Source organism: Glycine soja, chromosome 12, assembly GCF_004193775.1.
Source record: "Glycine soja cultivar W05 chromosome 12, ASM419377v2, whole genome shotgun sequence".
Lineage (NCBI taxonomy): Eukaryota > Viridiplantae > Streptophyta > Magnoliopsida > Fabales > Fabaceae > Glycine > Glycine soja.
The window spans coordinates 6,187,572-6,206,899 of NC_041013.1; the positions used below are offsets into that span (position 1 = coordinate 6,187,572).

Sequence of the window (19,328 nt, forward strand, 5' to 3'; positions counted from 1 at the left end):
TATCTGTCGTATACTATATATATGTTACTTCCTGTTTCTCTCAATTCTTTCTTTCCAAGTTCTTCGGATGGAAAATGCTAATGTTAGTATTTGACAACGTCAAGAGAAAGACAAAGTACAAGTATGATATATGTTTGTGAGCTATTGTCGGTTTTTGGGTACGCAGATTGACTAGTATTATTTCTCATTCCAATAGTGAAGACAAGCATAAGAAGCACAGAAAAAAGCTAACAAATCGAAACAATTTGTTATTGAAATAAAATCTGAAGCATCTGATCTTTATCTAATGGTTCTGATTTGCTGACTCTGAGAATGCATAGAAAAATTGACTGGGGAAAATTTTGATCCGAGGACAGAGTGAGGTGTCTGCTCCCTAAAATTTTGGTGCTCAAGTTTTGAACAGTATACTATGCTTCTGTGCTTTAGCCGTTTGCTGCTTTTGCTATTTGTATCCATTCTTGTTAGGTAAATACGTATGTTCATATCGATTTCATGATATCCATAACAAGGGGCTCTAGGCCCATAAGAAATAAAATTAACAGATTGAAAGATTTTATTGGATTTTTTGTGTGTGTATAATGGTGACATTGAAATTAGAACATATCCCTTCCACTGGGCCGAGTAGGTCGCAAGATTTTAATTATCTAATACTTTTTTATTTTGCATTTTCCTTTTATTCCCTAAAGATAGATGATGACACTTGTAAGTTTATTATTAATTTAGGTTAGTAAGCTATAAATTATTTAAGGTGCTGTTCCTATGTAATTGAGATAAGAAGAAATTAATCATCTCAGCATTCCCCATTTAGCTTCTTCCTTGTCTAGTTTTGTTAATTTTCAAGTAGCTTAGCTTTTAGCACTCTAACAATTCATGCTGCTCGAGTGTTCCTAAACACTATCAATACTAGGTTGTGCTTTACTTCAATGTAATTATTTGTGGTCTATGTTCATTATGATAATCGAAAAGGGAAAAATCTAGGAATGTCAAGAAAAATAAACTCAAGAATATAAAAGGAAACTCAACTTCAATCACCATTCTTCATATAAGGAAAAGATACTAGCAAAACCAAGGTACGGACATAACCTGAATGTTTAAAAGAAGTTAGCAATTAACATGTGATCAGGGTGTTATCCAACAATTTGCATGGGGAGCATATGGAGTGTGCAAGTTAGTGCAAATTCCAATACTTTTTGTGTATTGACAGTAAACTCAAGTCCTATTCTATCAAGACCCTACTGGGTCGATTTAAACTCAACATCTGTCTAGTGCTGCAAATGCAACAAATGCATACTATACACTGCCATTGAATTACATACATATACAATTTTGCTTTATGCAGAATAAATTAAGGAAAACAAGTGAATGTGAACCACTCATCAGCTTGAGTTCATTATGTTGCCTCATTCTGAACCGGGATTTAAACAAGAGCATGTGAAATGCTGAGGAACTAACTGTCTTTTGAACTGGGTAGACAACACGTAATGCTAAACTAGTAACTTAGCTTTCCACTGCCACCACAGGTTGAACAGGATCGACCAGAAGAGCACTTTGTGCAATAGCTCCACTTCTTTGGAAGCCTGGTACAAGTAATTGAGTTGAATGGCTAAACTAAAAAATTAAAGAGAAAATAGGTTGTGCACCGACAGTGTAAAACAATTTTACATCATCATTCAATCACAACTCATCATATATGGTAAGTTTGTTGACTTTTATGATAATTACCCTAAGAGTCATTTCTACGGTGATTTGTGATTGAATGACAATGCAAAGCAGTGCATGATCATTAAACTCAAAATTAAACTAAAGGAAAAGAGAGGTAAGAAAATAGTACCCTGCCGTGAATCGGGTGGCCATATTCTTAGCTTGCACTCTTGCCTTCTCAGCACTTTCATCAGAACGTTTCCTAAGAACGAATCCTTCACCTTTGCATTCAGAACATATACCAGAACCTCCACAATCTTCACATACTTTGAATTGAATCTTTAATTTCAAAAGAAGAGCTTAATTTAGAAAAACAGTTCCTAAAAACGAAGTGGGTAGCATAAACCAACTTGGAGAATGCAATTACCAAGTTGTCAAGTGACACGAAATATCCACACTAATAATTTTAATTTTTCCAAGAATTTTGTTTAGTAAAACAGAATTAGTAATGTCACATAAGCAATGTGAACTCTAGTAGTTTAATGTATCACTCTACAATTACAACTACAAGTGAACAACCATTGAGCACTTGAATAATAGAAGCATTCCAAAGATTTTCATGTTCTTGTTTGGAAAAACAAGGTGGCTTGTAAGCACAATTAGTTATTTTATTGAAACAAACAATAAAGATAAGTTACTGACCTGTGTTGACTCAGAAGTTTTGGATCTCTTTACAAGAAGAGTAGCTGCTGCACCAACAACAGTTACAGCTACTGCCATTGAAGCTGCAGTCTCAGCCAGTGCAAAAGAAACGGTGGATAATCTCCTTCTTTGCAATTGCAACTTCACATCTATTCAAGGAATAAAATGAGACTAGCAAATATAGCTTTCCCTTTGAACTTTACATCATCAACAGTCAGGTAGCCATAAGTTTTCATCATCATCTCCCATTGAAGAAGAGATGGAAGAGCCACTTTCAAAGGATCACAATAAACATTTTTTATTTTTTATTTTACCTTTCAATAATGAATTACTATACCTAAGGAATTAATTATTCCAAAGAATTAAAAAGAAGGGAGAATTGAATTACAATGAAAAAGCATAGCAAGGGTAAAATTAGTTTCTTTTGAAACTCAAGATTGAGTTCTTTGTTTACATGGCATACTCTAGGTGTATTCCTAACAAGCATTAAGTTGTGCTTATTCTTGTTGTTCTATCTTAAACAAGTATGAAATTGTGTTTATTAAATAATCAAACTCGGCCAAAACCAATTTAAGAACCCAGCTTCAACCAACCAGTATTAATTCTCGTAGCTGAATTTTGGATTCCCTTGAAACCAATATTCCTGTGATATGATAATGGTGAACGTGAACTACACGTTTAAACCTACCAGGAGTAGTACTACTCCTCCATGAGGATAGCAATGAATTAGCACCGAACAGAATAATATAACCGCTAAGTAAAAAAGCATATCTTCAATATACACAAAAATTAACTACTTGCTTCATGAAGTTTTTCAGTTACCACAAATAAATAAATGTAAATCAGAAAGTACAAGAAGGATTGATGACAGTAGTTGTTTTATTTGCGAAAAGAAGAAGAAGAAGAAGAAGAAGAAGAAGAAATATCTTACTCTGAGAATAAGAGAAGCAGGGAAGGGAAACATCAACAGGGTGCTGCACACGAAGATCCATTCAGATAACTGTTCTGTTCTGTCCACCCAGTATTACTCTCTCTGCTGCTCCCTTATCACCTTCCCTTCAACTTCAAGCCTTTCTAAAAATAAAATTGTTCTAAATTAATAGCAAAGTATATAATATATTTTGTTAAATATTATTATTTTTATCTCTTCCCATCTAGTTATTCATCTCATTCTATATTTCTTTCCCTTTTTCATTTTAATCTCTTCATAGGATAGATATTTTTTTATATAATTATAGTTTCGATTATAATTTATAATAAATAAATATTTTTAAAAATATATAACATGATTTTAAAATCATCATAAATAATTTAAGTTATAATATAATATTATTTTAAATTGAAATGAATAGATAATTAATAAAATCAAATATATAAATTAAATAAAAAAGGAGTAATATGATATGTTTGAGAGATAAATTATATATTTGGCTAGTTATGAAGAATGTGTGTGAAATACACTTCCTTAAAATTAAAGAAAAATAAAAGAGAGAAATTATTGAGAACTTTTAATTGAAAAAGTGAGGAGCGTGAAAACTTCATAATCTATAATATAAAAGTAAATTTATCTTCCGGAAATAATTTCTCTTAGTAGAGAGAATAGTGGCCAAACATAATTTAAAATAATACCTTTTTTGTTCTTTTAATTCGATCATAAATAAAATAAAGCATATTAAGGAAGTATCACTACAAACGCTTTATGTATATAAAAAACAAAGGGGTAGCGTTTGTTGCACAAAAATACCTCGCAAGAATTAACATGAGTGATAAGACAATAGTTGATGCCAAAGAAATACGGGAAAGAGAGTGAAAGATAAACTGTGTTCATTATATTTATGTGATACATGTGACACAAATTGTGTCGTATTTAGTTCACCAAAAAAAAAAAGTTTTTGATTACATAATTATAATCATAATTAATAAATAATTAAATTATAAATAAATATTATCATGCGTGAAGCTAACATTCAATGTCGGGAAGGAGGTAACCATGTAAACAAAAAATTGTTCCAAAAATATATACACATAAATTTCTATATAAAATCTTGATAATATGATAACTATATAAAAGTTTAATCACTTATTTGGTCTTTATAATTTTATTATTTATATTTTTTAGTTTTTATAGTTTTAAAATAATTTTTTTAATTTTTATGATTTAAATTTTAATTCTCTTTTAGTCCGTGTAATTTGAAAGTAGTTTTTTTAATTATTATAATTTATATTTTAATTTTCTTTTAATTTATATAGTTTGAAAGTAAAATAATATTATCTGTTATAATTAATTACAAAAATATTAACAAGTAATTAGTAATTAATTTATCACAAGATAATTTATAATAAAAAATAATTTATAATTTATAATTAATTTATAATCAATTATTTTTATAGTAAGAATTAAAAGATAATTAAAATACAAATGATAAGAACTAAAAAGATCATATTTAAATTAGACTAAAAGAGAATTAAAATATAAATTATAACTTTTAAATAATAAGAACTAAAAAAAAATTAAAATATAAACTATAAAAATAAAAAAAATTATTTTAAACTAAAACATACGAATCGTGAAATTATCAGTAATTTACCCTTATATAAATCATCTGTATGAAACATCTTTCTTGCATATTATGTAAATCCTCTATAATTGAATTTATACTAAACTTTTCACTAATTTGTCTTTCAATGGGCGTTTAAACATTTCTAGAGTGCCAAAATGTGATGCACTCAATGATGGCAAAATAAGAGTGGAGAGGGTGATTTTGATTGAAAGCAAATTAAGTATATTTTTTTATCCCATTAACTCAGGAAAAAAGAGTTACGCTAAAAGTTCACTACCCACATCCAGTATTTAAAGTATAAAAGATGATACAACTTTATATTTTTCAATATAGGATAAAATCTTATCTATGAAGTAAAATTTGATAAAATATATATCTAGTATTTAAAATATAAAAATGGATTAAATCATTTTTTAATAAGATAAAGATTATTTATTTTTTATTGCAAGATAAAGATTTAATTGTTATAATTGATCTTATCTTCTCTTGGTTAAATCTCATTCATTAAATATAACTTGATAATTTGTTGAAGAAAAAGGAAATCAGGAAAATTTTGCACGTTAGACTCTTCCGAAAAATTATGCACAAGAGAATTCAATAAATAAAAATTAATTTATTATATAATATAAATATAATTACATAACTTAATTTTTTTTGCAAAAAGTCACCATTGGACATACCTCCTTCCCTTGATATTATAAATATGATAATAATTGATTTTATATAACTAGTTATAATTTGATATTCTAATTATTATTTTTAAAATATGAATATATAATTGTTTATAAATAAACTGAGTATATAATAAATTATATTTAAAATCAATTAAATAAACGATTATGAATGAATAAATATAAATTATTTAAAATAATCATTTCTATAAAATTAATTATAGTTTTATAACTATAATTATTTTAAATAAAATAAATCATTTAAAATAATAATAACTATAAAATTATATATAATTTTTCAACTACTTTTATATAACTAGTTATAATTATTTTTTTAAAATTAGCTTTTTTTAGCGGCCCCTAGTGATATTTAACGTTATTGTAAAGAATATGTATAAGAAAAAATAAGCAGTGTACTTAAAATTGTAAAGCAATTTTTTATTATTATTCAATCACATACTAAAATATATGATCTGCACAAAAACAATTACTATATATAATAAGTTGGTTACTTTTTAAATAACTAGCTTGAGAGTAATATTAATAATAACTTTTTATTAATTAACAATGTAAAAGTTTTTATATTGAAATTTCATGGTCATTAAATTACATATAAATTTAACATAAGTAAAATTAAACTTGGATTTTTTAGTGATATTTTGGATTTAATTTTTTTTATAAAAAATGTAATTTAATGTGTGAAATCCTACTAAAAGTGATTTTTCATAAAAATTAATTATCAATAAATCCGATAAATATTTCAGCTAGTGATTAAAAAAACTCTATGTATACATAAACGATCAATAGTGAATAAAAATATTGATTTTTTTCCTCCGAAAAGTATCTTATGGGATTAATTTCTTTAACTTTCATAAAGGAATTTAACTCTACTAAAGAGTAAAATAAATAATCTTAACTATTAACCAGAAAATCAATCATTGATACTTCAATATATTTATATGTAGAAAGTTAATCAATAATTTTTCATCATCAGCTAATTTTTTTTACCCTTCAAAAGGAATTACGAGCTTCAAATTGAGCAATTCATTCAATAAGCCATTTGAACCAAGTACAAGCAGTATTAATTAATAAGCTAAAAAATAGAAGAGGTGAAGTTTAAATAAATGTCTTTAAGTTTTAGCCTTAAATTATAAAAAAAAAATGGTTAAGCAATAACTATATATTTTTATAACAACACTCAAATATTGATGTTTAAATTTAATATTTAATGTTTTCTTATTATAATTTGTCTTCTTAAAAACAAATAATATATAGATAGTTATTTTAACATTTATTTTATTTTAAGTAATAAATGGACTAGGGTGTGATTAATTACTTTACATAATTTATATTTATTGTTTAAAAATAAAATGAATGATAAATTAACACTTTAACTGCTAAGATGAAGAAATTATAAACACTTTTAAAATAATAGTCCTATATGTCACATGTGTGTCAGACACATATTCGTGTTGAACGCTGCAACTCACGAACATTTCGAATAGTCATACCTCAACTGTATTTTATAACTTTCAACTTTTTTTAAAAAAAAAGGTATACTAACATAAATTAGAATCTCATAATAATGAGACAAATTATAATATTTCATTGAATCATGGTAATTTTAAATAATTAATTCTTCTTTTTCGTTTGAGATTAGTATATTGTGTTAATTTTTTATTTTTTATATTATAATTATATTGTGTCCTATTTTTAAAAAAATTTCTCCAATCTTCTTGTGTGTATTGTCTCATACCCGTGTCTAATGTAGCTTCAGTATAGCTTCGCAGGTAGAACTTGGAACTCAGCTCCAACTAGTGACGTGTTTCCCGTGAGCAAAATAATTTTGGCGGTGTCTTCTGATCCTTTGGAGAAATTATTGTATGATTTGGACAATTATATGCTCATAGTCCAATCTTTACTTGAATTAATTGAGTTTTTCATTTTTTTTTTTCAAAAAAATCTTACATTTTCACTAAGTGTCTCTTAAAGATTCATTGAAATCATACACACGTAATAATCTGGAATCATATAATAATTTCTTGATCCTTGACATTGACATATTCCGCTGTATGATTATATATTCACAATCAAAACCATGACAGACAATTACTGTATCAGCCCATGTCAAAATAAAAAATAAAATGGGCTAGAATTCTACAACTTAATTAGAAGCATTTCAAATATGATCTAATTATGAAAAAAATTATACAAATGAATCTTTCTTCTTTCACCTATTCTAACGCTGAGTTATAAGGTTGGTTCGAAGGAAGAAGGAAAAAAGATTAAAGAAAAGAGAGATAATAAATTCAAATCCTTCTCACTAACAACATTAACAGGTAAAAAAAAAAAAGCTGGATAAATTTATTGAGTTTGTGAATCATAAATGGTAGAGTTTGCACGTTTTATGAGCTTTTACTCCTGGTGGTTCAGCAATATATGAGGCTCTGTAAATACTTCTTCTAGTTTCTCAATTCTATTCCTTTGTGTAATTATTAGTGTCAGTGAAATTGTTTCATGAATGTTTTTTTTCTCTTGAACCTGTCACCTTACATATCTGGGGAGTATGTGACGAAATAAGAGCTTATGTGTGAAGGAAATATAGTAGTGGGGCCTACTATGATAAAAATGATAAAAACTGTGATGTAAAGTTATGTTTTGGGTGTGAGTAGCTGTGCCCAGTGTCAGTAGTTACGGTGCACTATGCATCCCATGTCTATTAAATTTGAGACCCAACTTAACCAATTGCGCCCATTTTGCATAAACTTTAAAAAAATTGATGTTCTTTTGCTTCCCTTTAAACATCACAAGATTTACATGTCTCCTTGTTGTTGAATCATTTAAAATTAATCTCATCTACTCTATAATCACTTAAGCATTGGTGCCCAATAATTACTAAAGTATTGAATGGGAACTTTATGGGTAGGGAGGGGTATTATTATGTTATTAAGAGGATCTTTTCGAAATTTGTGGATGGGGGAAATCTACCCCACTCCCAGAAAAGATTGATGAGGCTTATTAGGTGGCCAACCAATATAATGGGAAGTAAAACACTATAGTCAGATTGAGTTCGTTAATTAATTGCCTTGAATTGTTACAATGACTAACCAACGGCACAAGACACTCATAATTGGGCTATTATGCTACCTACAATGATCTTTAAATGGTTCCCCAACTGGGCAATGTCTCAATTATTTTTTCACAAAGACGACACATTAGACTTTTTTCTGTCATATACTATTATGCTAATAATATATTTCTTAATGCACGCTCCGTTATTTAAAATTTATTGAAAATTATAGGATAAGGAGAAATTCGTTAAATAAGTAAAATTTGTAATTGTTAATCAATTCAATCAATAATAAAGAATTTATTAGCGAGTGTGCTGTTATCATTCTCAAAAATATCGTATGTATGCTGACTAATTGTAAACCAAAAGAAGATATTACTTGGATTTAGGGGCAGAAAAACAGCACAAATTTGACTGAGTGCAATAAGATGAACTCACGAGCATCCTCACTTGCAACACAAAAAAAGAGCACCCACCCCGCCAACTCACCTCCACCACACCTCCAAAGTTATGGTGTACTATAACAATGAGCTGTGCATAACTGCATTCACTAGCTATTCACGAGCCTATTTAAGACTCTTGGTTTTAACCCCTTCACAACAATCTAGCATAAAACCCCTCCCTCCTCCTTTCTATCACAAACTCAAACCAAAGACTATACAAAGTTCAAAAAAAACTTAAATGTCTACTACTACTACCACACATTTCTCCCTTCTGGCCCTTTACCTCATCCTCTCTCTAAATTCCCTACACATGACCATGGCTGCAAGGATCATTCCACAAAGTGCTCCTAGCACAGTTACAAGGCCTCAATTTCTATCAGAAGCTGAAACTTATTTGAGGCCACATCTTGGTAACAAACAAAATGTCTTCCAAGGGAGACAAGTCAAGAATTGCTTGCCAAAAGGGTATAGACATAACTCAGCTCCAAGCAGATTCGTGAACTATGACACACTAGGCTCTAGTGGCTGTTCCGGAATGCGTTCGGAGAAGCCATGAGGATGATGTCTTGCTGAATGGAAAGGAAGACTTTGCAAGTGTTGAAGTTTGTACATGTTTTTTTCTGGATATGAGAAAGATGAGATAATCGTGTCATTTTGCTTTGCTTATCTGTGATTGATATATCTATTACAATTTTGAAGGAAGTGCTTAGGCAAGGTGAAAATCTTAGTATTCTTTTCCTGTTGTGTATAGCTCAATGCCTGACTCATTGACCAAACATGAGAAACAGAGAAGATATTTTTGTTTTTACCAAGCCATATCAGCATATTTGCCATGCATTACGCTAAGCACAAGTATGTAATAATGCCAAAGGAATATTATATACCATATGTAATACCCAAATAGGGCGATGTGATATACTATGTAATGTTTTTTTTTTTTTTTTTTTACATGTCCTCATGTATTCCAATATTATTCAGGGTGATGGGCGCATTAGCCTTGTATTTGTTTTCCTGTTGTGCTTGGTCTTCAGTTAATTAAATTAAGTTAAAACTATTCACTTGGTTTCTACGGTTGTTCCTGCATTGAGTTTTAGTCTCTACACAAGAAAATGGGAGGTTTTAATTACACAAGCATAAAAAAAAGTTAAGTTTTGATTCTTATTGATAATATCAAAGAAAATTTTCTGGTTGTGTAAAGTCATTACAAAAACTCTGATAGTAATAAATCGTTACAAAAGAACTATTCAAAGACTAAAAGTTAGATTATTTTTTTTATATGGACTAAAACTTAAAATAATGAGCAAATGAATTGTTTAACTATAAAAATTATACTAGATATCCCAAGGAGTATACGAGGAGGCTGTGTTTCAGTCTACTTTCATTTGGAAGTTGGAATGGCCATCCTCCCACAACTCTGTTGAAGGTAGTTTGTTTAAGCTTTTAGAAGAGAAAAAAAAGTAATTAAAAATTGACAAATTGAATAAGTTAATAAAAACAAAAATTGTCAGTTTTCATGGCTTTTCTAATTAAAAGGGTTATTTGAAAAATTAAAAATTAAACTATCAAATTTTGCCAAGTTTAAAAACAGACTCATTTCATATCCCTCCCAAAATTTGGTGGAGAATAAATTGGAGAGATGTGAGAGCAGATGGAAATGATTTGGTTTAGAGGAGAAATACTAACTTTACTATTTCTCACCTATTTTCACTAATTTCTATTTCTCTCTTTATCTCTTCTATATTTATCTTTCCACTGACCTTTTTATTTTCATCCATCATATTTCTTTCCTCTTTCCCAAACTGGACATAATGGACCAAAATAGCACCTTCCCTCAAGCATCAACTTCCAAGTCATAAGATATAGAGCACACTAACTCCAGGGTAGGGCAAAATTATTGGCTTATAATGTACACACAGCAAAGCATATGCAATGTTTTGTTTTTGTTTTAGGGTCAGTAAAGCATAAGCAATGATATAGAGTAACACCAGGGAGCCTACGTGCTGCCCGTGCAAAAATGTTGACCTCATCAACCCGAGTGCAAACTATATGGACAAATGGGCAAAGGCATGAAAAAAATTTAAGAGAGTTGCTATGGGTGTATTTTCTTTACTTCTTTCATATCCTGATTAGTTGTCAAGCATTTATAAGCTTTGGAAATCCGCTAAGTATAATAAAATCCAATAAATCGTTGGACAGTTGTTAACGTTATACCAGTAAGTAGCAACCCACTACAGAACTGAAATCCAGGATTAGGCAGCAACCTAAGAATTATATGCTCAATTATTTTCCAACATAACCCGAATTTCGTCCATCATATAATTATATATATCTGAGCATTACAAAATCCGGTTCTAATGTTGGTTAACTAATATATGAAAAGTAAAATCTGAAAAAGGCTTCGCAGTTCCGAGCTAGGTATGTAACTTTAAATAAATAAAACCTAACTATAGAGATCATCATCATCAGCTCTACCAGCAGAAGTTGCAAAGGGTTCAGATCCTACGGTCCTACCTCCAGTTGCTGGAAAATTAAAGCCACTTCCAAAGCCCCTGGATTGCTGTAAGGTCTGAGCAAATGCTTGGTATTTGTGTATATCAGCATCACTAACTCCTACGCGCATACTTCATTGACTCTTCAAAATGAGCAGCCTTGATCTCTGCAACATCTTCCTCCTCAATGTCTTCATCCATGGCCTCAAGGTTGTCTCTTTTCTTTCTCTCACGCTCTATGTCCTGAAAGAAATCAAACACAAACATAATGATAAGAAACTCATTGAGCAGGTATAGGAAAAGAATCAGAATCTTGAATCGAAAAACAACTCGATGGTGTGCCTCACTCCATTCCAAACCAATCCATTCACATTATATGATGATCTAGTAGACCTCAGATATCAGAGATTTATAATTAATACATCGACAACTTAACAAAACTATTGTCAATAAACACAAGAAAAGGATGAATTACTTCAACAATAGATATCATGGCCTATACCTCCTATCCAAAATGTGATTTTCTGAATCAACCCTCGGATAAAGATTGATTAAGCCTATTAATTGACCAATTATCCCAAATATACAAATTTAAAAAGGGATTGTTGGTCTGAGGAAAATGCATAACAGATTAATTTGATGTGTGTACTTCACTAGTGACTGAAAGCACCACCAAAACACAGAAGAACAATGGAAAGATTATCAAACAGACCTTCATTAAGTTTTAAAAGACTTCCTAGACAGCTGTAAACTGGCATCATAGAGACTGCTTCCTTGAAAGCTCTAAGAACTAAGAGAATTTTTTTTATCTATTAACCTAACAAAAAACATACCTTTTCTATGTTTTCTCTAATAGCATATTTGCATGCTCGCTGGCATATCTCTGTTATATCAGCACCGCTAAAGCCTTTTGTATACTCAGCTAGTGCTCTCAAATCAACATCTTTTGAGACAGGTGACTTCCTCATGCAGGCCTTGAAGATTTGATAACGGGACTCCTGATCTGGAAGAGGAATATAGATCAATTGATCTAGACGACCAGGCCAAAGAAGTGCTGAGTCAATGATATCAGGTCTGTTGGTTGCCCCAATTATGAACACGGTCTTTTTGACATTCATGCCATCCATTTCAGTCAGAAGTTGATTCAGAACTCTATCAGCAGCAACCCCCAGCATCTCCAACACTACTTCCTCTCTGCAACAATGATAGTGTGTGTGCGCCCACACACAAAATTGCAAAGGTATTAAATAACATTCAAAACATAACTTTGGCGTATGGGATAATTGGAATATTTTACAAATGTGTAAGCGATGATAAACAAAGATACAATTATAACTCAGTTTAATATCAATCAATATGACAAGCTAGAAATATGTGACAAAAATAGACCTGAGTAGCAATGGAATCAAGCTCATCAAAGAAGAGGACACATGGAGCTGATTGTCTGGCCTTGTCAAAAATTTCTCGAACATTGGCTTCACTTTCACCAAACCACATAGTGAGCAATTCTGGGCCCTTCACACTGATGAAGTTAGCTTGACATTCATTAGCGATTGCTTTTGCTAACAACGTTTTCCCACATCCTGGAGGACCATAGAAGAGAACTCCTTTTGATGGTGACATACCAAACTTCCCAAATTTTTCTGGGTGCTCCACAGGATATTGAACAGTCTACATCCAGAAAGGCAAAATCCTTTCAAATCAAATTGATATAAAACTAAGCAAAAACGTTTAACCATGATAGTAGAGATTTATGACCTCTTGCAGCTCGCGCTTGACATTCTCGAGGCCTCCAATATCCTCCCAGCTGACATTAGGCACCTCAACAACCTGTCAATAAAGATTGCTAATTAGGGAGAAGAACATCAAAGACAGAAGGCCTCACCAGCAAAATAAGTTAAATTTGAAGGAATTCAAAAGAATAAAAAAACTACTAACAGTTTCTCGTAAAGCAGATGGATTGCTTGTTCCTAGAGCGGTATGGAAATGCTCATTTGAAACTGTCATAGAATTCAGCACTTCAGCATCAATGTTCTCATCTTCCAAATCAATAACATCCATTTTCTCCCTGATGCATTGCAGAGCAGCTTCAGTGCAAATGGCAGCAAGGTCAGCACCAACATATCCATGAGTATCTTTTGCAATTCTCTCTATATCAACCTACACAGCAAGAAAACCAGTACAGTACGTTAGACACACCGATAAATGAAAAAAAAAATCAATAAATCCACCAACAGAAATGAAATTTAAGCATGCTGAATTTACATCATCTGAAAACTTCATGTTTTTGGTATGTATACGAAGGACTTCAAGTCTTCCAACTTCATCAGGAACACCAATATCAATTTCCCTATCAAATCTACCAAACCTTCTCAAAGCAGGGCTACTATTTGGCCTATTTGTAGCTCCAATAACAATAACATGAGCACGAGATTTAAATCCGTCCATAAGAGTCAAAAGTTGTAAAACAATTCTCCTTTCGACTTCACCATGTGTCTTCTCCCGCTTGGGTGCAATAGAATCAATCTCATGAATAAAGATGAGATTACTTTCAGCTTCTTCAAATGCTTTCCTGAGATTACTTTACTCTCTCCAGCCAGTTTGGACATAATCTCTGGGCCATTAATACAAAAGAAGAACGCTCCAGTTTCATTAGAAACAGCTCTAGCTTTCAATGTCTTACCAGAGCCTGGGGGTCCATACAGCAAAATTCCTTTGGGTGGTTTCACACCAATTGATTTAAAAAGTTGTGGGTGTCTTAGTGGAAGCTCTACCAACTCACGAATCTGTGCCATTTGCTTCCTGACACAGCTCACATCATCATAGCCAACCTCATCCAGCCTTTCTTCATCCTCTCTTTTCACAGGTTCCCTCTCACAGAATATTTCAGTGTCTCGAGCAACCACACAATACTCCCCAGGATCAATTTCAATGACCTTGAACTCTACACTTCTCATCCCTCCTTGGACAAGAAATATGCTGCAAATTATTTTAAAAAAAATAGTTAAAACCTTGGAAGAGCTTATTTGAATTTGCACTCGTGCATGTGTCGTGCATGTGTCTGGGAGAGCATATGAAAAATAACTTAAAACATATTCACCAACTTATATGAAATCAATTTAACCCTATTTCCTCTTGAATTATAAAAACAACTCACACATAAGCACTTACATGACAAGCACTAAATCACGCTTTTTACCCAACCACACCCATACTAGACAATAATAGCTTCTCATAACAACAACTCATGAAACAAATTTTAAGCAATGGGGGGAGAGTTATATACACAACAATGAGGCATTACAACAACTAAAACCGTACCCCAACAAAGAAATCTCGCTCACAGGTAAGTGACAACAACACAACACAAAATCCAGCAATAAAGTATTACATTTTAATAATCACTAAGCACACTCAACATTTTTCAAGTATAACTATAACAAAGTAACATATTCTAATAATAATAATTAACAACTGTACGTATTCTCTGGTACAGAAGAAGAAGGGTTGACTCACGTTTCAAGTAAGCATCAAAGAGATTGCCAGTGACACCTTCAATGGTATCATCAATGGGAAGAATGTGAACGCGTTTCCCATACTTAACATCAGGGCACGAATGCACAGACACAGCATCTCCGAGACGAACCCTCAAATTCGACCTCAAAACTTTGTTCATTCTTATCTTCGATTCTTCACAATTCTCGTCCCGAAGAGCAATGCAAACCGTGTCCTTCCGTTTCTTCCCCTGCACCACAAATCCAATAACAGCATTAATACTAATAATAAAATAAATAAATAATTGAAACCTAGAATCTTTGGAATTGAGTGAGACCTTGACGAGGATAGTGTCTCCGCGGAAAAGTTGGAGTTTTTTCAAGGTTTGAGGGTGCATGGCGACCACCGAATTGTCATCGTTAACTGCTTCGTCAACGACTAACCGGTTCGGCGATTTCTTCCGTTCAAGAATCGAAGTGGAAGAGTCTTTCTTCCAAGATTTCCTGAAATTCAGAAAAGAAAGAAAAAACTCAAACTTTATCGTATGGGTATTTAGCATTTTGGGGGGGAAAAGAAGACAAAGTTAACGACGACGAGTTAACTCACGAGTCGGAAGATTCGACTTGGTGAGACATTGTTGGAATGGAAGATAAAGAGCTTCGCGATGATGAAGAAACAAAGCAAAACGCAAAGAGAGAACTACACTGGTGATGTGAGGGGCGTGGTCTCTTTTTATAGCTTTTGTATTGGGAATTACAAATCAATTTTGTTATCAAATACAATATTATCTTTTTTGTTTATAGAAAAAACCAATATTATGTAAATCATTATTATATTTATCTTGTTTCTATTTTTATGTTTAAATGTAACACAAATAGTTATTTTTGTTTAAGAATGTGTAATGAGAGATTATTTATTTAAAATATAATTTAATTTTCATCTTATAATAAACATTATAATAAATATTTAAAAAAATAAACATAAGTAAACATAATAACAAACATAATATTTTTTAATAAGCGTATATTATCAAATGATCTATTTAATTTTTTATCTATTTTTTAAAATTTTTATTTTTTAAAAAATTCATTTTAATTCTTTATCTTTTAAAAAATTTCAAAATAATCCTTCTATTAATTTAAAGTTAACATTGTTAACAATAATTAAATCAGTTTCTAAAAGCCTGGTTACCAACAAATAAGGAAGAGGTCATGCTACAGATATTTCATCTATCACAAATCATAGCTTCTTCTTTTTTTTTTCTTCAAAACAAAAATTACAAAGCTCAGACAATTCAATATTCAACTTCAATATAATATCATCCACATAAAATTTGATGCATAACCACCTTTCCTCCTACAACCACATGCACAACATCATTTTTGCTTTCTCATCTCAACTCACAAAAGCGTTAGTCTACAACCCTTTTTGCACCCAAACCCAAGGAGGTCATTGGATTTAATAAGAACACCATAATGTGATTCTCCCTTGCACCCAAATCCGAGGAGGTCATTGGATTTAACAAGAACACTATAATGTGATTCTCTCGCATCCTTTCAACAAGAATCTAAATGTCCAACCAAATGAGTCTTTTTTATTCTTTTCTTTGCTTTGATTCTTGAAGATCTGATGACTTTTCAAGTTGAATTGGTTGTGCAATTTTGGGGATTTCAATTTAGGTGTGAGATTTGTAATTTTCAATTTGTGCAATTTTTTAAAAGACAAATGATCAAAATAAAATAGAATAAAAACAAATGATGGAATAAGTCATTTATCATCTTTTAATCAAGATATTTTTTCATATAGTTGTATTATTAGGCACGAAAAATACGGGTAGCGTCGTTAAAAATATATGTACTTTTGAGAAATTTTTTCGGGTTGCATATAACATGATTCACTTTAAAAATAATGCAAAGTTCATGTGCTAAAGTACTGTTATTTAATTTGCAAATTAGTCACAACTAAAAATTAAAAGGTCTAAAAGACATTTTATTCATTTTTGCTTCTTATATTCAAATTTTATATTTGTGGTCTGTGTTGTTTATTTATTTATTCTTTGAGTTGAATATTCATCAACTGACATTGGACAGAGATTGGGTGAAAGGAAGGAACTTATTGTATGGTTAATTTGAAATTACTTACTACTACATATTTATACTTATGATTAATCACTACGTGACATAATTGACTATTCAATTTACTAGAAAGAGTTTCAGACCTATGGCGGATATTAAATAGCAGTAAAAAAATTATATTCATTTTTTATGACATTATGCATGGGTCTTAATATGTAATAGGCTAACCATACTAAAAGTCAAAGACTAATTATTTAATTTATTTGCTAGCCACCATTATCCAATAATAAATTTTAAAAACTTGTTTGAAACCTGCTAGAATTAAGCAGGAAAACACCCTTTGGAAACTAGATAGAACAATTCACAATTTCATGTTAAAACACACCTATAGATACTTTCTACCTAAAATATAAGTAAAATGTACCTGCCCCACGGATTATTTGCATAGAGACGGTCCTAACTGGTCCACAAAATTGAATCATTAAAGAAAGTCGTAGAGCATAGAGGACGACAATACTCATGAAAGATTGGCATTATATAGAAAAATTAAAGCGTTATGAAGAGTTCCTTAATAAATATATAATTAAGAACTGGTGGCAGATACATGTCATGACATAATGACATGACATCCACAAGAGACGTTTCTTCGGTAAATTAAAGTTCGACAACACTGCACCGCACATGCATGCCTGCACTAGTCTCATCTCATGCATGTACATTTTTTAACCACATCTCTCTTTCGTGTTTGGTCTGTGTCCAATTAGTCTTTTCCTCCTCCAAGTTCTTTTTCCAACACCATGCACACACTATAAATATAAGTCGTGTCACCTATATCAAATTGCTCAAAAAAGAAGAAGATGAATAAAAAACACCAAAAATCCAGTAGTGGTACATAAAATCGTGATGGCAAGGCTTAATGTAAGAAGCAGCAGCAAAAGGAGGGTTTTAGATGGTGTTTTGAAGTTGAAGAGTGTGTTTGAAAAGCTTCAGAAGAGTCTTTTATTGCGCAGAAATAAATCAAGTTCTTCCTATTATGGAGATTATGACACAACAGCGTGTGTGCTAGAAGGACATTTTGCAGTGATTGCTGAGCATGAAAAGGAGACAATAAAGAGATTCTTGGTGCCATTGAGCTACTTAAGAAACTCAACATTCTTGGGTCTATTGGAACAAGCAGCAGAAGAGTATGGGTTTGATCAACATGGTGCACTAACGATTCCTTGCAGGCCTAGTGAACTTGAGAGGTTATTATTGGCTCAGCAACGGAAAGGAAGAGAGAGATTCTTCTGAAACTGCATGCAACAAAACCATGGCTGAAAACTACTGATATCTATTGCCCGGACTAAAAGGAAAAAAAAAAAAAGCTGCTGATATATATCGAGCCTATTACTAAAAAAAAAGAAGATTTTATTAGGATGTGTTTAATATTTTCATTGAAAGTTTAGTTCAGAGGAAGACACGTCCATGCAAGATTAGAAAAGAGTATCAGCCTCAACGAGGATTAATTAATATAGAGTGAAATCAAATCCAACTCACATCTGAGATGAGTAGAAGACTCGATCAAATGTGTCAACCCTTTAGTATTAGGAAATGTTTATTGGTAAGTTCTACCATGCTATGTGCATTTCAGAAGGTGTACAAATACCACTTCCTTAAGTAATACAATAAATTATTCACTTTATAGGCAATATGGTATTGATAACATGACTTATTATTTAAGATCTTGTTATTTTCTAATTGCCAAACAAGCCGTAGGATTATTTTTTCTACCCATTCTATGTATATATCTGCATATTTTTTATGTTCAATAGATTGATTTTTTTTAAAAAATAAAAATAAACCTTCATAATTTTTTTCAATTATAAAATTTAATAAATCTTACAATTATTAATACTAACTAATTTATGAAAGGATTTTAATGTATAAGTAATTTTTTTATAAGTTGAGGATGATTTAAGATACATGCATGTTTATTAGCCGTTATAATACAAATGCTACTGTATTGGCCAAGAGGTGCATTTATTGCTAATCAGAAAAAAAAGGAAATGATGTGAATGTAGCAGATTATATGATGAGACTTGTATGTAAAAAGAAAATATTACTCAGCTCTTTGGAAAAAAAAAAAGTGCTTCGCTTTATTAGTGATTATTTGAAAGAAAAAAAAAACCACTAATAAAGAAT

The 19,328-nt window shown here is 31.1% G+C and overlaps 2 protein-coding genes and 1 pseudogene across 2 annotated transcripts; 1 reads left to right on the forward strand and 2 right to left on the reverse strand.

Moving 5' to 3' along the window:
* Nucleotides 1-1,071: 1,071 nt before the first annotated feature.
* LOC114379073 lies at nt 1,072-3,430 on the reverse strand. Its single transcript, XM_028337629.1, has 4 exons — nt 3,275-3,430; nt 2,344-2,492; nt 1,832-1,980; nt 1,072-1,577 (listed from the first exon to the last, which is right to left on the reverse strand). The coding sequence occupies exons 1-4, from the start codon at nt 3,333-3,335 to the stop codon at nt 1,490-1,492; spliced, it is 447 nt and encodes a 148-aa protein (XP_028193430.1). The 5' UTR covers nt 3,336-3,430; the 3' UTR covers nt 1,072-1,489.
* A 7,951-nt stretch (nt 3,431-11,381) lies between these two features.
* Nucleotides 11,382-15,707, reverse strand: LOC114380311 (annotated as a pseudogene).
* A 2,297-nt stretch (nt 15,708-18,004) lies between these two features.
* On the forward strand, nt 18,005-18,789 carry LOC114378595 (auxin-responsive protein SAUR71-like). Its single transcript, XM_028337239.1, has one exon. The coding sequence runs from the start codon at nt 18,051-18,053 to the stop codon at nt 18,435-18,437; it is 387 nt and encodes a 128-aa protein (XP_028193040.1). The 5' UTR covers nt 18,005-18,050; the 3' UTR covers nt 18,438-18,789.
* Nucleotides 18,790-19,328: the final 539 nt, after the last annotated feature.